At 39.9% G+C, this 21047-nt stretch overlaps 1 protein-coding gene across 1 annotated transcript; it reads right to left on the bottom strand.

Annotated features, from left to right (window-relative positions):
- Positions 1-7121: 7121 nt before the first annotated feature.
- LOC111592384 (neurochondrin homolog) lies at positions 7122-9620 on the bottom strand. Its single transcript, XM_023304558.2, has one exon. The coding sequence runs from the start codon at positions 9557-9559 to the stop codon at positions 7388-7390; it is 2172 nt and encodes a 723-aa protein (XP_023160326.2). The 5' UTR covers positions 9560-9620; the 3' UTR covers positions 7122-7387.
- Between the last annotated feature and the right edge of the window lie 11427 nt (positions 9621-21047).

Raw genomic sequence — 21047 nt, 5'->3', positions numbered from 1 at the left:
GTATTTAGTTGTAGTACAAGCACTCTATATAGTATCTATCGCAGCTAGACATGCATACTGCCTCATGCATCTTGTAGCACCACGATGAGGTGGCGTAGCGACTGGAGGTAAGCGTGGGGTGTTAGCTGCAGACAGTGGCAGCTAGTGTGTATGGCAATACTTAAATTCACTTGGGTCTAGAGTGGACCAAACAACGTAAAGCAGAGCTAACTGACTTGAAAGATAAGAATTTTAAATATTTTCATTTTATATAGTAATGCTTCATATTGAGCTTGAGCTTGAGTTTTTAACTAATTATAAAATAGGCAGCAAATTGATAGCTTAACAACTTGCAATTGACTCGTCCCATGTCAAAAGACCTATTAAATAATTGATTACGGCTATTGAGTAAAATTGTGATTACATTTAATTGCTGCATGATTGGGTCCACCCTAAACCATCCCAAGCGTCTCAGTGTCTGCGTGTGGGTTTATGTCAAAGCTGAATGAAAGCAGAGTGAAAAATAAAATGTGTAAGAGTCTCATTGGCGTGCCGAGATAAAATGCATTGTTTATGGGAGAAGAAGGACAAAAAGTAATAATTAAAGAAAATATATATAAGGGATGGAGAATGATGTAACGGAAATTGGCCCAGGGGTTGTCAAGCAGCATGAATTTCGCGAAGTACGCTAAACGAAAACTTGAGAAGGTAAAAATATTTGTAAAAAAAAATATTTGTAAAAATAATGAAGGCAAGTTTCTTTCATAATTTGTAATGGGTTGGCAACCCTGCTTGGCAATGGATGCCCATGCATATAACATTTGTATATGTGTATGCTGCACATATATTATTTAGTCTTTTATTATATTACATGCGCACACGCCGCCGACTCGTACTTTCGCACGGGCGTAACCCATTTCCTCGGCCTTGCCTCATGCCACCAACCACAGCCACAGCCACTCCCCCTGCATGGCAACAAAGTAACAAGTCAGCATGCGCTGCTTCCAATTAGCACGTCATCGATGGAAGCACAATCTGAAATCGAGCCTTGTCTTGCTTCGATTATCTTATTAGAAACGAGACTCATTCCACACAAATAGAAACATATACAAAATAAACGATGTATATTCCAGGACCATGCATGTGGGCTTGGACGACTGCCAGATAAATTATTGCATTCGGCTTTTCTCGAAGGGTGCCGTAGGGAAATGCTAATAAAAAGTCATTCAAAGCAATATGCATTTATATATATATACTCATATACACATATACATATACATATACATATACATATACATATACATATACATATACATATACATATAATCATACGCATATACATAAACATATATAGCCGCAGACATTGGGGCGTATTTATTCAGTTTGTTTTGGGGACATCTCTGAGTTGCCGTGAAGTAACCTTTGACGCTGTTCGCTGTTTCACTGTAGGAGGAGTTGCCAGACACGGCCTGACGTTGCCAGACAATGTCAGGCAATGCTGGACAATCCAGGTGCTTTCCAAGTAGTTTTAGTGTTACGCATACGCAGCGTGTACCGACCAGAAATTCAATTTGAATATAACAAAGGAAATCGGTTATGAATTGTAATCCATAAACGAAAAGTAAGGCAAAATATACAAATGTTTATTTGTGTGTGTGCACCTACATATATAATTTATGGCTTATATGAGTTATTTGTTTTTTTTACCTGTCGAAAGTCTTTTCCTTTTTGAAAGCAATTTTCGAATGGCAACAAGTGCACTCTTTGGGGGCAGCTCTTCGTGTGCCGTTAGCATTCAACTTGCCCCATGATGCAGCAACCTCTCTCTGGCCGACCCCCTCCACTTCTTACTTAGCTTTGATATTCGTTTTATTGAAATGCATGCCGAATGGCGAAAGGCGAATGGTTATTGAATGAGTGAGGCAGAGAGCTGGAGATGGAGTGAGGTGCTCGGCACAGTTTCAATTGTATTTGATTACAAAGGTCAAGATGCGGCAAGTGCTGTTTTTAAATGCTTCAAGGGGAAGCTCTTCAAATTTATTTAATAAGCTGCAAAAGTGCACTAAAAGTAATAAACGCAATTTCAATTGTTCGCCATTTGAATAAGCAGCGAAATAATAAGGACTCAATTTTTATTGTAGCAAAGCGAGAGCTTGAGCTCTTGTAATTGCTTTATTTGTATGTGAAAGAGAAGTTCCAAAACCAATCGAAAGTTAATCAAAACAAAAACAACTATGCCTACCAGACTCTCTAACTTCAATTTTCTTTCATTAACCTAGTTTTCCGAATCCTTGGCCATGGCTCATAGCTCAAATCAAAAGGCATTAATTTGCTTTTCAGTAGAATTTAAATTTTATTTCTTGAAGTCCGCGCCGCAAAGTACCATAAAGATATTCCATAAAGGAAGGTTGGGACGACTATAGCCTAGTAGATGGACAAATTGTTCGAGGCGCTCCTGAAGAGGTTTGATTACTCACTTTATTGAAATACATATGGTTTAATCTAAGGTTTGATGGCAATGTTGGCAACTTGTTTGATAAAAACCTCACTTCACACAAAATAAAAAGTGTAATTTCATGTTTTATCCGTGTATATAGTAAGCACTCTGTAGCCAATCAAGGTGGTTATTATAATTAAGACTCAAAGTAAAACTTAAAACTTTCTTAGCACAATCTCAAGTTTAACTGCACTTAGAGTCTCTACTCAGGAACTTAAAGTGAAAATGGAGTACAGACACAAAGATGGATGAGTGCTTAAAAATTAATCACCTTTTAACTGTGCGCTTGATGTGAAAGACTTCCGCCATGCTTACGGCAAGACAAGAAAGAGTCAAATCTTAAAGCGGACAAATAAAGATGAGGCATGTTAATGTTGTTCTTGTAAAATTCAAACATATTATTAACAATAACTTCAAAGGCAATTATCATTAATTGTTATGGCCATTTAAATTTAACGCATCATTAACGGCGCCAGCCAAACGGACAACAACAAACTTGGGCAAAAAGCTCGCGCACAGCACTCATTTATAGCAAGCCGGCGAGGAGAGCTTTTCGTGTGACAGGAAACAGCTTTTGTCTCTTAAGAGATCCAAGTTAAGAGAGCGTCGCATTGGTGAAAGTTGTGGCAGAATTTCTCTTTGGCTGCCACTGTAAATTATTGCCTACTTTTGGGCGTCTGTTCAAAAAGGCGCGTGACAACCGCCCACTCAACCACCCAGCCCTCCACATTGCCGCCTTCGTTTTGAGCTTGGCATCTGGATGCTATGACAAATTTAATTACCAGCTGCACAGCGTTGCCCTGCCTGCAATTGATAACCCAAGTTCAATGAATCGTTCACAATTGATAGCTATTAAAATTTCTGGCATGCCTGCGCATTGATCACACAAAAATCTTTGCCAAGGTCAGCCCCTGTACCTGCCAGCTGGCAAAAAGGGGAAAACTTAAGACACTCAAAGTGTACCTGGCAAACTTTCCAAAGGCCAACTAATTAACGACCTTACAAAGGCGCAAACCAAGCTCAAGTTTCTATTAATAGATGTGTTATTTATATTATAGCAAAGGCTTACTATAAGAATATTCTTTTATATCATTTACAATCTGTAGTCATACTAGTGCAATATAACAGTTTTCTAATATATTGAATAAATATAGTTAATATAGTTGATATAGTTACCAAATACAATCACTTCTTAGTTGTAGCAAATAAATTTATGATTAAACTGACAGATAGGTAGAATCATTTAGCATATAAGAGCGCACAAATCAGGTACACGTGTTAATAGGAGACATTGGCCGGCAGCAGGAGCTGGTGTTGGGACAGGAACATTTGCCACTAGCAGCTGTCAAGTGTCCTGAATAATTTATGAACTGTTCGCAGCTGCGTGATACTGTTCTGTAGCCTCCAGCTGAGGTGGGGGGTCAGCCGCATATGAAGAGTAAATTAATTTCGAATTGCTGGGGTCCGTTCATGCTGAAAGCTAAACCAATTTTAAATAAAGCGTCAAGTTATAGTATATTCTTTTTGTATACCACCATCAATATTGAGTTGATTCCATTAGCACCCCCAATTATGGCATTTTACGGAATGGCTTTGAAGCAGAAATCGTCGCAATTGGAAATTCGCGTGCAGGATTTTCTTTATTTCTCGTTATCGTATGCTGCGAGAGCTGTCCAGAATCGGAGACGGTGCCGAATCTGGGTGGGGTGCTGATCCGGTTCCGGGTCCAGAATGTGTACACAAGCGCGTTCGCTCGTGCGTGCATTTTCCACCCTTTTTACTTAGTGCGATTGCTTTTTGCAGTGCCTGTGACGGCGGGTTCTAAACTTCTCGAATGCCAACAAGTGGCAATGACAATTGAATCTGCTGGCAATCAAAATCACATAAAATCCCTGCCATGGAGCGTGCATTTGTTGTGCTTGGGGAGAACGAATCGAGAGCGTACTTCAAAACAGTTGATTATGCATATATTGGTTTTTATTGGTACTTACTTATGATATTTTAGCATTATAAAACATAATGTTTACTTTCAATCAAGCCAAACCAGCAGGCAAAACGGTGCCATAAAACAGCGTGCCAAACGACCATCGATAGCAGGACAGCATATGCAGCCGATAGTTAGCTAATTTTGTAATGAGATTTTAAAGTAGTTTCAAAAAGAAATACAATCATAAACTTTTAATTTATGCAAGCCTTATCGGCACTTACCTGCTATTGCGCTATAAATGAGCTCAACTTGAGTGTACAGCTTAGTAAGTTTGCTGTTTTAAAAAATGATTACGCAACTTACAAAGACTTGTCAAGAGAAGAAAAAACGAGGAACAGGAGACTTGCATGAAGTGCCATCAACTACACCAACAGTTGCCGCAGCAAAAACAACGTTACATGTTGCTATGGTATACACTCACACCCATACAACAAAGAACCATTGACAGCCCAGCAAATTTCTTTTGTTTTCTTTTCATTAACGCAGCTACAATGTATAAGCCGGCTACTAATTGCAATCAAGATAACTTCAACTTGTTGCAGTGCTTGTTGTAAACCCTCTTGCAGAGGCGACAAAAAACTCGTATTACTATCGAGCATCGACAACAGACAAAATAGCAAGGCGAACATTTATCTACTTTTTCATTTTGCTCATCAAGACTGAATGACATTTAGTGAGCAACTATTGTGTAGTCAGCAGTTTATTTGCTAATTAACAACTATGCTTTAACTTTCCTTCTTAACTAAGTAATTTGTTATTAGACATCTCTATTGCAACGTGAAGCTTTTATCGATAGGCGAATGTTTTCATTTCCGCCGTTTGCAGTATTTAAATTGCAGTATTATTGGTATACTATCGATATTTCGGTGTATTTATTGCACAACTCTAACGTCTTCTCTGTTTTTCGACAGAAATAGATAGGAAAATAAAAAGATTATCTGTAAAGCTTGCTTAAAGCTGAGTGTAGTGGGGGCATCAAAATGAAGAACTCACTGATATTTTATGGCCAGATCGCTTGAACCAGATGACACAATTCCATGCAATTCAAGTGAAAACGAAACGGTGCACCTCATGCGACTCATGTTAATTTTTTCTTATCGGTAAGCGATGCGGGATGAAGAGAGCTATGCATTATAATTATCTAATCTAGTTTAGAAAAATGCTAAAATTCAGGCTTGTTTAGTTATATATCTTTATATATACTTCACTACCATATATAGTAAGTAAAAGAAAATATTTTGAAAATTAATAAATAAACTATATATGTTTCTCTATTTTTAAATGATAAGTAAACAAAAGTGGTTTCTCTGGCCGCCTAAAACTATAAAAGGTTTACTTAAAACTTTAACGAGTAGAGAAAAAAGAAAAAAAAAACAAACGAAAAGTAGAAAGGCAACAAAAGTTGAGTGGGACAAATGTAAAATATTTTACAGCCCGAAGCTGGGTAAACATCAACAAGCAGTCGGCGCCAAAAGCCAAATGTCCCTTTTTATTACCTTTGTCAAATGCACAAATAGCTGAAATCCACAGCGCTCAAGGCAGCCGCACTTCCACCCATTAACCCAACAAATTTACACATTTTGTAGCGGGCTAAAAAATGAAATAGAAAGAAAAAGGAAAGAAAAGGGTAATGCAAAAGGTAGGCGGCAGACCCGACCACATGTCCTTTGCCGTACGTCTTACGGGCGCTCAACCAAATATTCAAACGTCTAAAAGTATACAATAAAATATTATATCGTAATAAAAAGCAAACACACGGCACTGGCTGCTCGAAGGGGGATAAAGTGAGGGTCGTTATCATGCGATTGAGCAATGCTTTTCGTGTAATATTTTCTGAGCCTGTCGACAGGATGAGAGGATAAGAGCACACCCACACATACACACACATGGGAAAATTGTCGCAATGCCTCAAGATTTATAGGAGATTTATCGACGGCTTTGGCTGCTGCTGCAGCTGCTGCTGCTGTCACAGTCTTTGTTTTAACAAGCTGTTTGACATGTGCATATTACGTATACGCACTACTAAGCGATGTCCTTGCAGCGTTCAATGAGTTTGCTTATCAAGCAGGGAGCTATTTTGAGCTCTAAAGGAGAATTATGCTGCACAAATTACACAGTTCAAACAATAATGCGGTACGGAACAGGAAAACCATATAGAAAAAATTATAATGCTTAATAAATAGATATAATTGCCACGTGATTTCTGTTTTTTTATTGGCATTAAGTCAAATATAATTTATAAATTATTCAATTTAGAGTACATCAATTGAATTTATCTATAAACTTTTTTTTAGTATCTGACCTTCAATAGGGCTTTATATGAATACAAATTGATATGTTGCTTGAATTTATAATTTATTTATAATTTCGTTGAACTGCGCCCACAATTTCATATGCACTATACAACATTGACTTGTTTTTGTCTGATGTGCCCTCGATTGTGCAGACCAAACTGAATTGGTGACGTGTGTGTATTGTTCAAAAACAAGAACTAATCCAAATAATATATATAGATATATATGTATATCTGTTTTATATCTATATTTTCCGTAAACTTGAATGAATGACGAGCAACTGGCAACTGGCAACTGTTTTGAAAGTGAAATTTATTGTAAATCGTTTTGTTTTCATTCTAAATGAGTTTTAAATATTAAAATAGTTTTCGAATACAGCGTAAAAGTGCATATAAAATATTTTTCTGTATCGCCTTCGGCAAGCGAAAGTTTTCCTCTAAATATTCTTGTTTTTTTTTTATATCAAAATGAAACCGTGACGTCACGTTCCAACACACACACAAATGCCCACATAAAAAGAGATTGAGAAAATGAGAGAATACACCGAATGATAAAAGATATAAAAAAACAAAGCTCATACAAAAATAGTTGAGGAAACGTTTCCTAAAGTAATTCTATAGATCTGTAGATCTAATCGCCGAAGAGCTTCTTGCCCAGGTCCATCATTCTGTGATTGCGGCAAACGCGCAGCGCATCGGCTTTCTTTAGCACGGCCACAACGTCGGCATTGACATCCACCAGCTGGGAAAGGAAGTCCTCGTAGGCGGACTTCACATTGGCAGGCAGCGTGCCAATCTTCACCTTCTTTAGCGTCTTCACGATGCCCTCAGCCCAGCCGGACTCGAGAGCGAACTCGGAGATCCAAGGCACTAGGGGCAGCACACCACACATGGTCTGCATTCCGAGGAACCAAAGCTCGGAGATGTCCGACCAGAAGCCCTTATAGGCAATGGACACCACTAGAGCTGTCGGATCGTTGCTCTCGTCGATGTTGTAGGCATCCCAGAGGAAGCGTATGGTGGCCTGGATGTAACGACATATGGAGAAATCGTTTTGTTTGACCTTCTTGGACTGCTGTTTCAGCAGCAGCAGACCCAGCACGGCCAGGTTGCCATGGATGACCAGATTGTCGGGCGTATCCTTCAGCTCGGGCAGATTTTCCACCACAAACTTCAGCAGATTGGCAAAAGTGGGCGCATCCTCGGCCCGCTTGGGCTCCAGCACCGTAAAGTTCATGAGAATGTTGCACAGGGCAACAATGGCACTGCGCGCCTCCTTCATCTGTGCTTGCTGCTCCGGCGTGGGCACCGGATCCGGTTCATTCATGCGCTTCAGGCGCTCTGCTCGAGGTATGGGCGGCCGCTTCCAGTGGGCAATGCTGAAGTACAGTTCGATGGCCTCCAGCAGCACCTCGTCCTGCTTGTGCGTGAATAACACGCGCCTTGCCTCATCCTCGACGGCAAAGTGGCACAAAGCGGGCATCATGACGCGCAGAATGTCGACGGGTGGGCTGCCCTCGCGTGGGCCAGCACGCCAGGCCTTCAGCTCATGGAAGGTCTCATTGCCAATCTTGAGCATGAAGGGCAGCAGCTTGTAAATGGCCGGCCGCATGGCGGTCGTCTCCTGGGCCAGCCAAGCGGACAATATGCGTACCGTGGCTATGATGAAGGCCTTGTCTCGTGCATTGCCACTGTCTTTGATCTTGTCCTGGCTGACGCGAGTCAGCACGGCCATCACCTGGTTGAAAGCCCCCTTCAACGCTGTGTAGGTAGTCTGCTTCTCCTTGGGCTCCAGATCCAGCTGATCGCTGGCCATATACTCGATGCACTGCTCCAGTATGACAAAGCAACAGGTGAGCAGCTCCGCCTGCTTGAAGGTCGTCTCAAGCTTTTTCTCGTCCATCTGCATGCGCACCTCAATTGCCGCCAGCTGGAGCAGCATCAGGAAGAACTGTTTCTGATCGTCCATGAAAGCCCACTGCATGCCCAGAACCTGCAGCGTGGTAGCTATCAAGTGCAGCGCTGGATCTCTCTGCTTGGGTCCGATCTTGGCTTTCAGTATATCGCCGCAGCCCTTGAACAAGCTCTCTGGCCAGATCTGGCCATCCAAGGAGTTCAGCACAATCTCGCGCCGGCAAGTGATCAAGATGTCAGCTAGTATGCGGCACAGCTCGTACTTGCGTTCCGTGTGATCCGTTTCCATGTCCAGAGCAATGCGCTGAATGAGTGCATGGAATGCGGTGGGATCCTCTGGCCAGGAGGCCACGCCAAATTGCTTTACTAGCAGCACAATCAGATGCAGTGCTTCATCGGTCTGGAAGCTCTGCGCCGAGTATATCTGCGACATCTTGGGTATGGCGCCAGTGGCCAAGAGAGCCTGTTGGCCTGGCTCATAGCTGGCGATGCTCTTGAGGCAGCTGTACGCCTCGCTTACCACAATGAGATTATCCTCATAGTCCTCATCGTCAGCTTGCTCCACGATTTCCAGCAGCGTGGGTATGGCATCTATGATATCCTTGTGCGTGGCCAGCTCCTCCTCCTGGCAGAAGCCCGTCAGTATGGACAAGGCGACGCTCTTGTATACCAGTGGTGGGCAATCGCTGGGCAAGTCCTTGGACACGAGCAGCTTCCGCAGGAAGGGAAAGCCGATAGCCTCAAAGAGCAGCTGCTTACCAGCCGTATTGCAGTCCTTGCCCTTCATCAGCTTGGTGACCATGAAGAGGGCAGCAAACTTTTCGGTATCGCTGCGAGTGCCCTTCAAGAGATTGGCGCACTTGCGCACGGGCTCCGGCACGTCCGTCATTTTGTCTGTGTGTTCGCTTTGCTGCAGTTGTTTGTAACCCAACAATATATGTGGACTGTTCTCTAGCCAACTGTGTCTGTATACAGGCGTCTATATGTGCACGCTCTATAAATAACTCTCACACTTTCACTTGGCTACACAGTTCCCGTTGGTTCCCGTTCGACTTTTCGACTTTTCAGCTTTTCCGCCTCTTCTAATTTTATTTTGGGGTCCTCGCTCGACGACGCACTCTCGCGCACTGATCGTCGACAAAATGTTCTTTGCGACTCGTTTCGAATTTTCCAAAGTGGATGCTGTGCAGCTGTTGCTGTTCAAATCTCTTTTGGACATGTCAGCGAAACCTACACAAAATTATATTTTTACTAACGAAAACACTTGTAAAATTGTGGGTAGGAAACAGTTTAACAACAGATTTGTCCCCTTACACACACATATATTGGCTGTTATTCATCATAATATTTTTACTGACGAGCCTTGCTCGCAGTCTAATTTCATTATTTATGAGAAATTTACTCTTTTATTTCGATTTTTCTTATTTTTTATTATTTTAATTTAGCTGGAGCATTCTGATAATTATTAGAGCTCATTAAAATTTAATATATTTTTGGAACTATTTTTAGTATATTTTGTCAGTTGTATTTTAGAGAATTATATATATTTATTTAAAGATTTCTTTTATTCAATATATTTATTTATTTTTTATATATAATAGATAGATTAGGGCATACAATTTTGATCATAGCATTTTGATATTGTATTTTCTGAAAATTTCACATGATTACAATATGAAAATCAATACAAATCGAGCGTATGACGAGTCATCTTAAACAACCCATGCATTGCACTTACTCTCTGAAAGGTTTGCTCTCAGTTTCGCTTTCTCTCTCTTCGTCTCTCTCGTGCTCTTTCTCTCTCACTTTCTCAGTCTCTTGATTTGTTCGTGCTCGTGAGCGCTATTTGTGTATATTTAGAACATGATTTTACGTTTTTCCGACATTTACGTGTTTACATTTTAGCCAAAACTTTGAAAAGTCAGCCGCCGGCTGCATTTGTTCCAGAATTTTTCAGCATTTTTGTTGTATTTTTTTGTTTTTTTTTTTTTTTGAGCATTTCACTTGATTTCTATGCATCTCTGCGTCTGTTATGTATACGTGTATATTTATATACATTTATATATATATATATATATATATATATATATATATATTAAGCTCATAGATATTTGTATTTACTTTATGTATTAAATATGCAATGCGCCAGAGGTAAAGCTGTATTTTAATAAAATCTGTTCATTGCCGTGAAAGAGCAAAATGCATATACATAAATTATTTAAAAAATATATTCCGAAAATATATACATATATGCTTATTAACATATATATAAATATATATATATAGAGTGCGTAGGTAGCTGCAACAGTATTTGTATTTATGCACTGCATCATTATTTGCATATTTTATTTAAATATGCTTTTGGTTTATTCATTTGGGGTCAATGAATTTCATTTTGCATAGCATTTAGTTTTGTTGCACATTCAATTTATATCACTTCACATATATACATACATACTACATTTAATGTGTGTATTGTAATAATGTGTGTATTATATTTTTGTATTATTAATTGTTGCTTCATTTAATTCAAATAATTTAAGATTTCTGGAATTTATGAATGTTTTTTGCATTGTTATTTTATTTAATTAGGAACAATGTTTATTTAAAGTATGCCATTTGCAGCCCCAATGGCGTTTATTTAATAAATTATTTAATATGCAAATTAGAAAATATGTAATAATTAAGTAGCTTGATCTACCAGATTTATGCAGATAAATTGACAAGTTCATTGATATCATGGATATTTTCGGATAATGTATATAGACGGTAAATTGATTTGGAAATTGAAAGAAATTAAGAAGCAGAATCTTTGTAGTTATACAAATAGCGCTCTACTTGTGACAGCATTACCTGAGCTCAAGGTGTGTTTGCCATTAAGATAGGGTGTCACAGAGTTGAGTATCCTTATCGAACGTACTGTTAGTCGACTGCTTTCAAATTGTCGTTTGATTAGAATATATTTATGTATTATTGACTCATTAGATTAGTTTCGCATCATGCCAGAGGGAATAATAATAAGATATATATATATTAATTCTGTTTGAATGTGAATTTCTTAATAACAGGGCGAAGCACTCTTAAGCTTAAATATCAAACTGAAAAGCTTAGTTGTTGTAATTTGATATGAGTTATTACATAATCGTTAACAATAATTGAATCGAATACAAGCTTAAATCAAAAGTCAATCAATATTGAATTCTCTCATTCATTTGTTTCTCTTTTAAGCACAAAAAATGATTTTTAAGCCTAAATTCAACCACACGAAGTGTCACTGATGAAATCTGCAGTCGGTTTGATGTGTTGGTCAATCATTACGGATTTCGATATTGTATATGTATATACCGGACTCATGCCGGCGTACTACAGTTGATTGCAAATTTAATTTGCATTGACAGTCGGTCGGTTGCTTGGTTGGCTGGTTGGGTGGTTGGTTGGTTGAGTGGTTGGCTGGTAGGTTCGGTTCGGTCACCTGGTCAGTGCGGAATATTAACATAATATAAATGAAATGCTTAACGGCAAAAATCCATTCGAATTGTGTTGTGCCAAACCAATTGCAAGGCCCGATGCAAAAATCGTACTCGTAATCACCAGTGACCATGACCAATATTTGGAATCATTTTGCATAAAAGCCGCAGCTGTTGAATAAGTTGGCATTGCGTGACTATCAGATATCCTAGCTATTAACCAAGTTGTGCATTCCTACGACTGTTCAGTTATACTTACATTTTGTAGTTTCCTTCTTCGAACATTCCAAGGTCCATGAGACCGCCCCCTTGTCTACGCCACTGCTTGACCAAGTTTCTAATTCTAACAGGGTAAAGCTGAGCCCCCGTAAAGCTCGCCCGTATCTAAAATAATTCGTATCTCGTAAAATATTCCTATTTGCGTTTGTTATTATTATTTTAAATTGATAATGCGGGCGTTGTGTCTCATGCGGCTCTGGCAACGTAGTTTCGGGAAATTTGAGCGTGTTCTGGGATTTACAATAACTGGACTCGACTGAAATTTATGAATTTGTGCTTTTGCTCGTTTCACTAATTATGCCAATGGTATTATAGTAATTGCGGAAATATGCTGGTAGTAGCTGCGAGTGCACCACTTGACTTTGTTTATCCGCTGATTAAATTCGGCTTGCCAAATGGTAAAGGGATATATTTTATAATTGACAGCAACATATTTGCCAACAATAACTAGAGAGACTTTAAAGAGACGGCCCTGCTTAAAGTATTTTTTTTTTTGATAAGTTGACGAGCGAGCGGGGCAGACTTGAAAAGTCATAATGACACACAATTTATAAGAGTTTCTGAAAGTGGGACAACATCAAGATGAGGAAATTGTTGATGATAGCCGAGTTTCAAGTTGGAAATCAATGTTGATGATCTGTGCACAACATTTTGAGGCCAGCCCGAAAAGTTACCAAACGTCTAATGTTGGCGGTTAGCTATCTATTTATTTGCACCGCCGCCCGCCCTGCTCTGGCGTCCTCTCGGCTGAGGTTGAGGCCCGGCCACAATTGTTGCCCGTTGGCAAATTCGATGAAATGAAAAATACAAACAAAATCATTTGTCAAAACATTTCGGAAGAGCTTTATAAACTCTCGGCTTCAATAACAGGGGACAGTCGACAGTCGACAGGCGACAGCTGGCCCTCTTTCTCGCTGTGTCCCGCTGCTGTCCTCGGCCTTTAATCGATGGTGTCCAGTGACGCAAGGAAACTTAACTTCGAGCTGAACCAATCGTTGAGCACAATAGAAGCGCAGTGTGAAGGCGGAAGAGGATTCGAAATCGGAATTGGAAGAGGAAGCATGAGTGCGCATGTGAATGCGAATATGTAAGTGTGTGTAAGTGCGTGTGTGTGTGTGTGTGCCCCAACTTTGGAACTGCTTTCAGTCTGAGCCTAGGTCAGTCAGGATTGGTGTATATCTGCTTTTGTACGTCCTAGCACCCGCTCATGATTAGTGCTAAGAGTTTTTTCTCCTCTCGTCGATTTTTTTCCTTTTGTCTTTCGTTTTGATACATTTTCTTGTTGCTGGCATTTTGCTTTCCGACTTTTTGCTAGACACATCGTTTGTCAAGCGATTTATTTCAATTATATATTACGATTGAGGCTTTGTTATATTTTCAGTCCTGTAAGATTGAAGTACATAAGATAAATGTGAATAGCTGAATATGTAAATCTCTTTGAATGCAAATTGTGGCGATTTCAAAGATACTTCTTCAAATATATTTAAGAATGGAATAGCTGGAAGAGCGCTAACTTAAGCAACTTATTACACTTAATTATTATGTCTATTATAATTATATAACAATTGCAATACTTGAGAGCATTCTATAGAATTTGTTTAACAATATTAATTTTTCTTTAGAATTTGTCCTCGTTTCCAGTTGACAATCGTTAAATCTCAATTTACTTGAATTTGAGGAGCTCTTCGACATTTAGCCTCATTGCCTGATATATTTACGCTCAGATTTGACCTTTAATCTTGCGTCAAATGCAGGGCTTAGCTTTAAAATAACTTGATACTCCCAGCTGGGAGCCATTTTTTGTGTCCCGAGTTAGTCGAAATGGCATTGGAAAACTGTCAAATAATCATATAGAATGTAAAAGCCTTTTGGCGCCAGTCGGTTGTTCTTTCAGTTTGCACCACTGGAGCACCACCCAGCCACTAGCTCCCTGCAGTAACTTTGCTACCGGAGTTCCGTTGGGCTTTCTCCCAGCTGTTTGCCAACGAGGCACGTGCCAATTTAAATGCAAAATCAAAAGCCGCCCGGTAAGGAGAAAATTTAATTTCACCAGGCAGGCAAAACAATCATATTTTCTTTTCGTTTCCCTTGCTGCTTGGCGCTTTTGCTTAGCATCGCATATGCACATAAGCCCCACAGGCAAGCAGGAGAGAGGAGACACCCGCTGAGTGGGCTGGAGAGGCTTCTGCTTCCGCCTGTTAACGTTTTTTCGTGCCTTTCGTAAGATATCAATGACTGATTAATGCGCTGCTCTCGTAAAGGTTGCCTAGTTACTGCCAAGCTATGCGAGGAGACAGACAGGTGCTCTGTGGGGTAACCCAACAATTGCCAAGTCGTTTTCAAATTTCGATGGCACGTGCCTTCGTGGTGCTCGTATAACCACGCATACACAATCCCAAGCACACACACACACACACACACACTATGTGTGGGGGAGAGCCGCTGCTAACAATGTTTTACCACAAACATAAACAGCTAAGAGGAATGAAAGCCCACCAAAATCTGAATGAGATCCGTGTATCAAATACTTAAACGCATTAGATCAAAGTAAACACTTAAAATGAAATATATATTTAAGACTTTGAATGATGAACGATTAAATTAGATTTCTTATCAGCAAGTCGTCTACTTGTGGAAAATAATTAAATTGAAATAGGATACGTGTCATGGGACGAAAGTAATAGCCACTGACGCTTATTCGCCTTTATATTTCGATAGTTAATTTTTTTTTAAGTTGGTACAGTTTCTCGCTTCGAAAATCGATAACTGTCCTCAAATCGATAACTCTGTTCTGAGTAGGGCGGCCTTTTCTGTTTAACGCCAACAAATTATGCAAATCGCGTAGAATGGCTTATGCTTCATGAATTTATATCGAATTGGGGGCTCGCGTCTTTAAGAGTCTTGGCCGTTAAAACAATAAATGCTCATTTGTTGCTATTATCGTTTGCACCAACAAACAACAAATCATCGAGCCAGCGGGGCAATGAGGCGCAGAGCATAAAGCACACATGCAAACACCCACCTGTTCCTGTGTGTGGGGGGCGAATCGTGCACAGCGCTCAGCTCGGACAGACGCTGTGCGCTGATGCCGCACAAAGCGCTGCCAATAAATTGTGTTAATAAACCAAAAGTTGTTAATTTAAATGATTTATATCTGAGGCAAGGTGGGGTCGGTGCGGCTGTGGGCGTCGCTTGTTATTGCTGAGCCTCAAAAATGTACGTGATTTGGCATAAGCATTGCGAGGCTGCTCCTTAGCCAGGCCAAAAGCCTGATAGCCCAGTTGTGCGGGCTAAGCTACGCTCCCACTCTGCCAACTCGTGCCTGGCCAATGGGTCATCTGTGGGTGGGTGGGGCGTGGCGCGGCGCTTGCCCGCCGTCAGCTTAAACCAATTTACGTAGCCGATGTCTTCATTTTGGCAGCGGCTCAGCGCCGTGTGTTGTGAATTATGGACGCCCTGCTCTTGGTAAAATGGGGCCAACTGTGCGTATGCGTAATGTGTAGACCGACCCGTCAGCCTGTTGTCTATGCCAGAATTTACCCACGCCGTCGACTATCGAAGGCCAGCAAAAACTTTGGCAGTTTCACGCGCGCATCCTTCTGTTTGAAGCATGTATATATGGGTGTGTGTGTGTGTGTTTGTGTGTGTATGTACATAAATACGTATATAAACTTGTATATAAATTTATGTCTTATTGTTTGCAGTCGAAATTATTTCATTTGTTTGACTTTATTACAAGCAAATCCCGTTCAATGCCGTCCTGCTAAATGGGCCTATGCGGCGGGAAGTGGGAAGCGGGGACAGCGTGTAGCATTTCATTTAAGAGGCGGCAGAGTCAGCCGAGGCAGCTTCCATTTTCCACAGCGTTTGCTTTTAATGGTCGGCGGCTGTTTGGGGGATTTTCCACATCTTAACTCCGGCCGAGACCTACAAATATTTGATGCTCACATTTTTCGCTGTTGTTTCGTTTTATTGATTGGCGCCGTGCCCGCTTTATGAGCCTGTCCTATCGTTCGTGTTGTTGCTGTTGTTGTTATTGGAATTGTTGTTGCCGCTCTTTTTGGCTGTTCGGTTGGCTTTGCCGCTGCTTTCAAGCGTAACACTGCGCTACATTGTAAAGGATTTCGTCGGAATTTAAATTATTGTCCCTACAGCCTGACAGGAAGTCGATAGGCCTCATCCGCACAGCCTGTAAGCCCAGTTCCTAAAATTTGTTTTAGTTTCAAACAATTAACAATTGATTAACAACTAGAAGTCACCCATAGTTCATCGTTAAGTCCAGCCTTAAACAAATATTTGTGCTTGGCACGCGCCGCTTCAGACTTTTCAGATTCAATTACATTTTCTGTTTTGCCATTTAATTTCAGATGCAAAGAAGCACGACTTTTACTTATGATTTAACTGCGACAATGGACCCTTTTATTTCCACTACAAGTTAAAATCTTTCTATAATTAAACTTTCTTAACTTAGTCAATATTAATAGATTTTTAGCACATAATTTGACATGAGGCTAAATTTGTTATCCAAATTGTAAGTCACATTGCTCTTTTCACTTTCATTTGCTTGCTGCGAATCGCGAATGCGTCGCATTCTTTTGCATTCGACTTGTCCATTGCGAGTATATTGAGGAAATTATGCAGTCTCAGAGCAGGTGAGGGCAGGTGGAGTCTGTTTTTGCTTTTACTTTCGAGTTCGAGATCGAGTGCGAGTTGGCATGGCATAAATGAATATAAAGCACTAGTTTACAACAGTCATTTGACAAGCGCTCAAAAGGACGTCTAAGGATGCGCCGCTTGCGATTGTTGTTGCCTTTGAATATTTAATAAAAGCATGAATTATGCAAAATAGTTGATAAGAGTGAGCTCTTCAGCTACACTGCATTGAGGATTATGGCTGGAAAATATTATCAGACTGCACTAGCTGGAGGCGAGCGGTGTGATTTTTTTTTAGCTTAAAGCGAAATAGAAATCTGGAAATCCTTTATGAACGACTCTTGAATATACGAGTGCTTGAGCTGAAAAAATTTGCAAGTCAGCTCGTAAAGTTTGTGATATAAAAATAAAGCAGAGAATAAATCTAGCCAAAATGCAGAAGTCATGGCCAGTTCAAGGCTGCCAAGGTGTGCGTGAGTTTGTGCCCAAGTGTGTGTGTGGGTGCTGAAATAAATTTGCTATTGATAGCCGGGCGCCCAGCCGAAACTTGTAATCAGTTGTAAAAGGGCTATGCGCCCAATTCCCCGGTGGCTCTGACTCGATTCACACCATAATCCAATCGTTGGAAGCGCTTTTATGGTTTCCACATGGCAAATCGCGTGCGAATTTGTATTTGAATTTGAATTTGTTTTGCGCATGCCGCCACGTGCATGTGCCAGCCCCAGCCATGCAGTCAGACGTACGACCCGTTCCATTGCATACCATTTGTTCAGATCCATTCACATCCATCTAAGCATCGTAAATCCAGGCGGTCGAGCCGGCTAGGGGGTCTGCAAAGGTTTCTGGTTTGCCGCACCGCGTGTGTCCAAGTCCGCCCTCATAAGGACATTCCGGCAGAATGCTAAAAAACAAACGCAGCGAATCAAAAACACACGACAAAAACAAAAAATAAATAAAATAAAAAAAAAGTTATTTGAGGCATTCTTTTGATATGGTCTCTCATATTTTGTATGCGTACTGTGCGAATTGTTATTTTTGCTTGTTTGGCATTCTTTTTTTTTCAATACCCAGCAAAGAATTAGGCATCGGGTAGCTGCAGGGTACAGGCTAGACAAGTAGGTAATATTTTTGAATTTTATACGTGTTTGCTAGCTTTCATTTTGTTATTTTAAATTGAGTTTTACGGAGTAACTTTTAGTCGCTCTTTGTGCAGTTGCTTTTCATTTTCATGCAACGCCTGTACTTACAATATTTATACCATGATTTTCATCATAACATACACAGGAGCACAAATATTTCCACACTGTTTTCATATCAGACATGTGTGTGCTGTGTGTGTACTTCCTTATATTGACAGGCGACATTTTGGGTCCCTGGCCTTATTTGGGTAGGCTAATTGGATATGGAACCCTTTTGATTAAACTCAAACTGGTTGATTGTTGAGAATATTACAATAAAAATAGCCTATAGGCGGGATTGTTAAAGCGCAAATGCATAAAGGTGAACATACTTTTAAATTTTTTTTTTACAAACAATTATGTTTGTTGCAAATATCTTACTCTATTAAACAAAACAAAAATATATTCTAGCAAAGAACATCTCTAAAAGTCGCTTGCATTGAGTTTATTTAAGTTTTTTATATTCGTATTTAGAATGTTTTGTCTCAGCAAAGGTGTTATAAAAAGCTTTTGTATAACAAAAGCTTTCAGCAAATACTTTTACTTGATTTTCCACAAGTTTCCACCAAAAAGCTTTGTTGGAAAAACTAATAAAAGCTTTTTGATATAAAACCCAAGTTGTATCCTTTTCTTTATGGCGTCTGATGGTAGAGCTTACAAAGCTTACGAAATAAATTTAGTCAAGAAACTATTCTTCTTTAAGTATAAGGTAAATTAATACGAGTTGATATAAATATTAATAAAATATGTATTTAATAAGCTTATGTGTGTTAACACTTAAAAATATTTTAAAATTTATATGTGTAAATATGTAAATCAATTTTATTTCAATATTTATAAAATTCTTAAAATATTAACAGCAATATTCCATAACTTAATATTGAACTATAAGAGCTCAATTACTTGCCAGAATAAGCTACAATCCGAATGGCAACTTAAAACAATTCAAATAACCTTTTTAATACTCGGAGAGAAAAGCCGAGACAAATAATTGCGCGGCTGAAATAAGTGTAAACATTTATCAATTTGAAACGAGGAGTTCGAGCAGTTTTCAGCGCCCAGGCACACACAGAGTTAAGCGTCATACGGAGCCGATAAATTGAAACGGTAAACGATGCAGAAGCTGGCTAAATAAAAGCGCAATAAAGCTATTTGTGGGGCGCACACAGTGCAACGCAGCCTCAGACAACAACAATGCGAGCCGAGTCATTGGCAACGCAAGGATAAAGCAAAGGAAAAATGTAGCTCGGTCCGTTAAAAAAAGAAAAGCTGCATCCCAAAGGCCGCGCTCAATAATCAACTGCATATTGGGCATCCTGCACACATACGCACACACGCACAAATACAGATTCAGATATAGATATAGATTCTTAAGCACGCAGATGCGCTTACGCGAAAATACTTGGTTCTGTGTGTGAATTGCTCTGTTCTGAATCGATGTAGCGTCTGCTACAAATATGCTGTGCTGTTAATTTTGCTATCATCCGCTCTGACAGCAGTGATTGAAGGGAGCGCAGCTAAACGCTTAACGTTGATTGCTCCGCGCTGCAGCTGTAAATTGAATGTTGCCATCGTCCTCATCGTCGTCGTCGTCGTCGCATTACTTTTAATCGATTGCTCATACGCCAAGTTGGACTAACGAGCAGTCGTGCTCGCATTATGTTGCTGCTCCAACGGCCAGTTAATGAAAACAAGCAGCCTTCACGGTATGGAAACTTAAGCTCAACAAAAAAGAGGCAAACGCAAAAACTTGGCTGGGGCTCAGCTGTCGCGTCTCTTAATGTTGCCGAATTTGCATTTCATGCGGCTGTCGTTGCCATCGTCAACGTATTGTCAAGTCACGTACCCAATTTACAGCACAAGAAGTCAATACACTCGACAGACGAGCGCGTTCGCCTGGCCCATTTGGCCCCTGGCCACAAAGGTCGCCAGACCATCGCGTATCCTACATCGCGTATCGCATATCGCATATCGCGCCCAAAGCCAACATTTTCACTGCCACTTGGCCACTTGGCACAAGGCTTGGCGTTCAACTTAGTCAACAAAGGATTACCTATTGAACTAGGACTAGCACGGCATTAACCTAAATTCTGTTAGTCGAATAAATTTAAAATTCATTCAATTTAATATTTTTGATTAATAGTTGAAAGATTTTGTCTTAGCGCGGAACAAACATTGAAAGCCTATTTAATGTAATATTTTTGATTAGTTTGATTTACGTACTATTGGAATTATTCAGCTCACTTTGCATCTCAAGGTTTACACTGAGTTTTACGTCTAAGGAAAGGTTAAAGCAGTTAACAAGAAAGTTTTGTCTTAAAGACATTTGCCTCTTATCATTCAGCAGTTGCTTTGATTGAAGAAGGAAACTTAGTTCTATCCTCTTATTGGGCACTTTATCTTTCAAATTGGAAATCCGCAATGAAATGCGCTTACGATTTGGTCGGCAAGCCCTTTGACTACTTTAATGTCATATTAATGAAAAACTAAGAAAAGCAGAAAATGTCTTTAGACCAGTTACACGACGAAAGAAAAGTTAATCTAAAACATAGAAACTTATTTTAGAATAAAACTCTCTCCAGCATTTAAGTTAGCTTAATCGAAACATTTTCTTTCTAGTTTAGCTTAAAGGTATATAAAGTATGACTAGCTTTAAGTAAACTTTTTCTTTCGAGCAGTAGCCATTTTTTCGCACAAAATCAGTGTCTGCTTTCATGACGAACTTTTTAATTAATTTCGTCTATACTGTTGCTAGCGCCTGACATGCGAATTTTTTTGACTCGTAAAGATTTACTGACAG

The sequence above is a fragment of the Drosophila hydei genome, unplaced genomic scaffold (assembly GCF_003285905.1).
Source record: "Drosophila hydei strain 15085-1641.00,03,60 unplaced genomic scaffold, DhydRS2 tig00000063-arrow-pilon, whole genome shotgun sequence".
In the NCBI taxonomy this organism is placed as follows: domain Eukaryota; kingdom Metazoa; phylum Arthropoda; class Insecta; order Diptera; family Drosophilidae; genus Drosophila; species Drosophila hydei.
The sequence above is the reverse complement of the archived record's forward strand: the minus strand, read 5'-3'. Positions and strand labels throughout refer to the sequence as shown.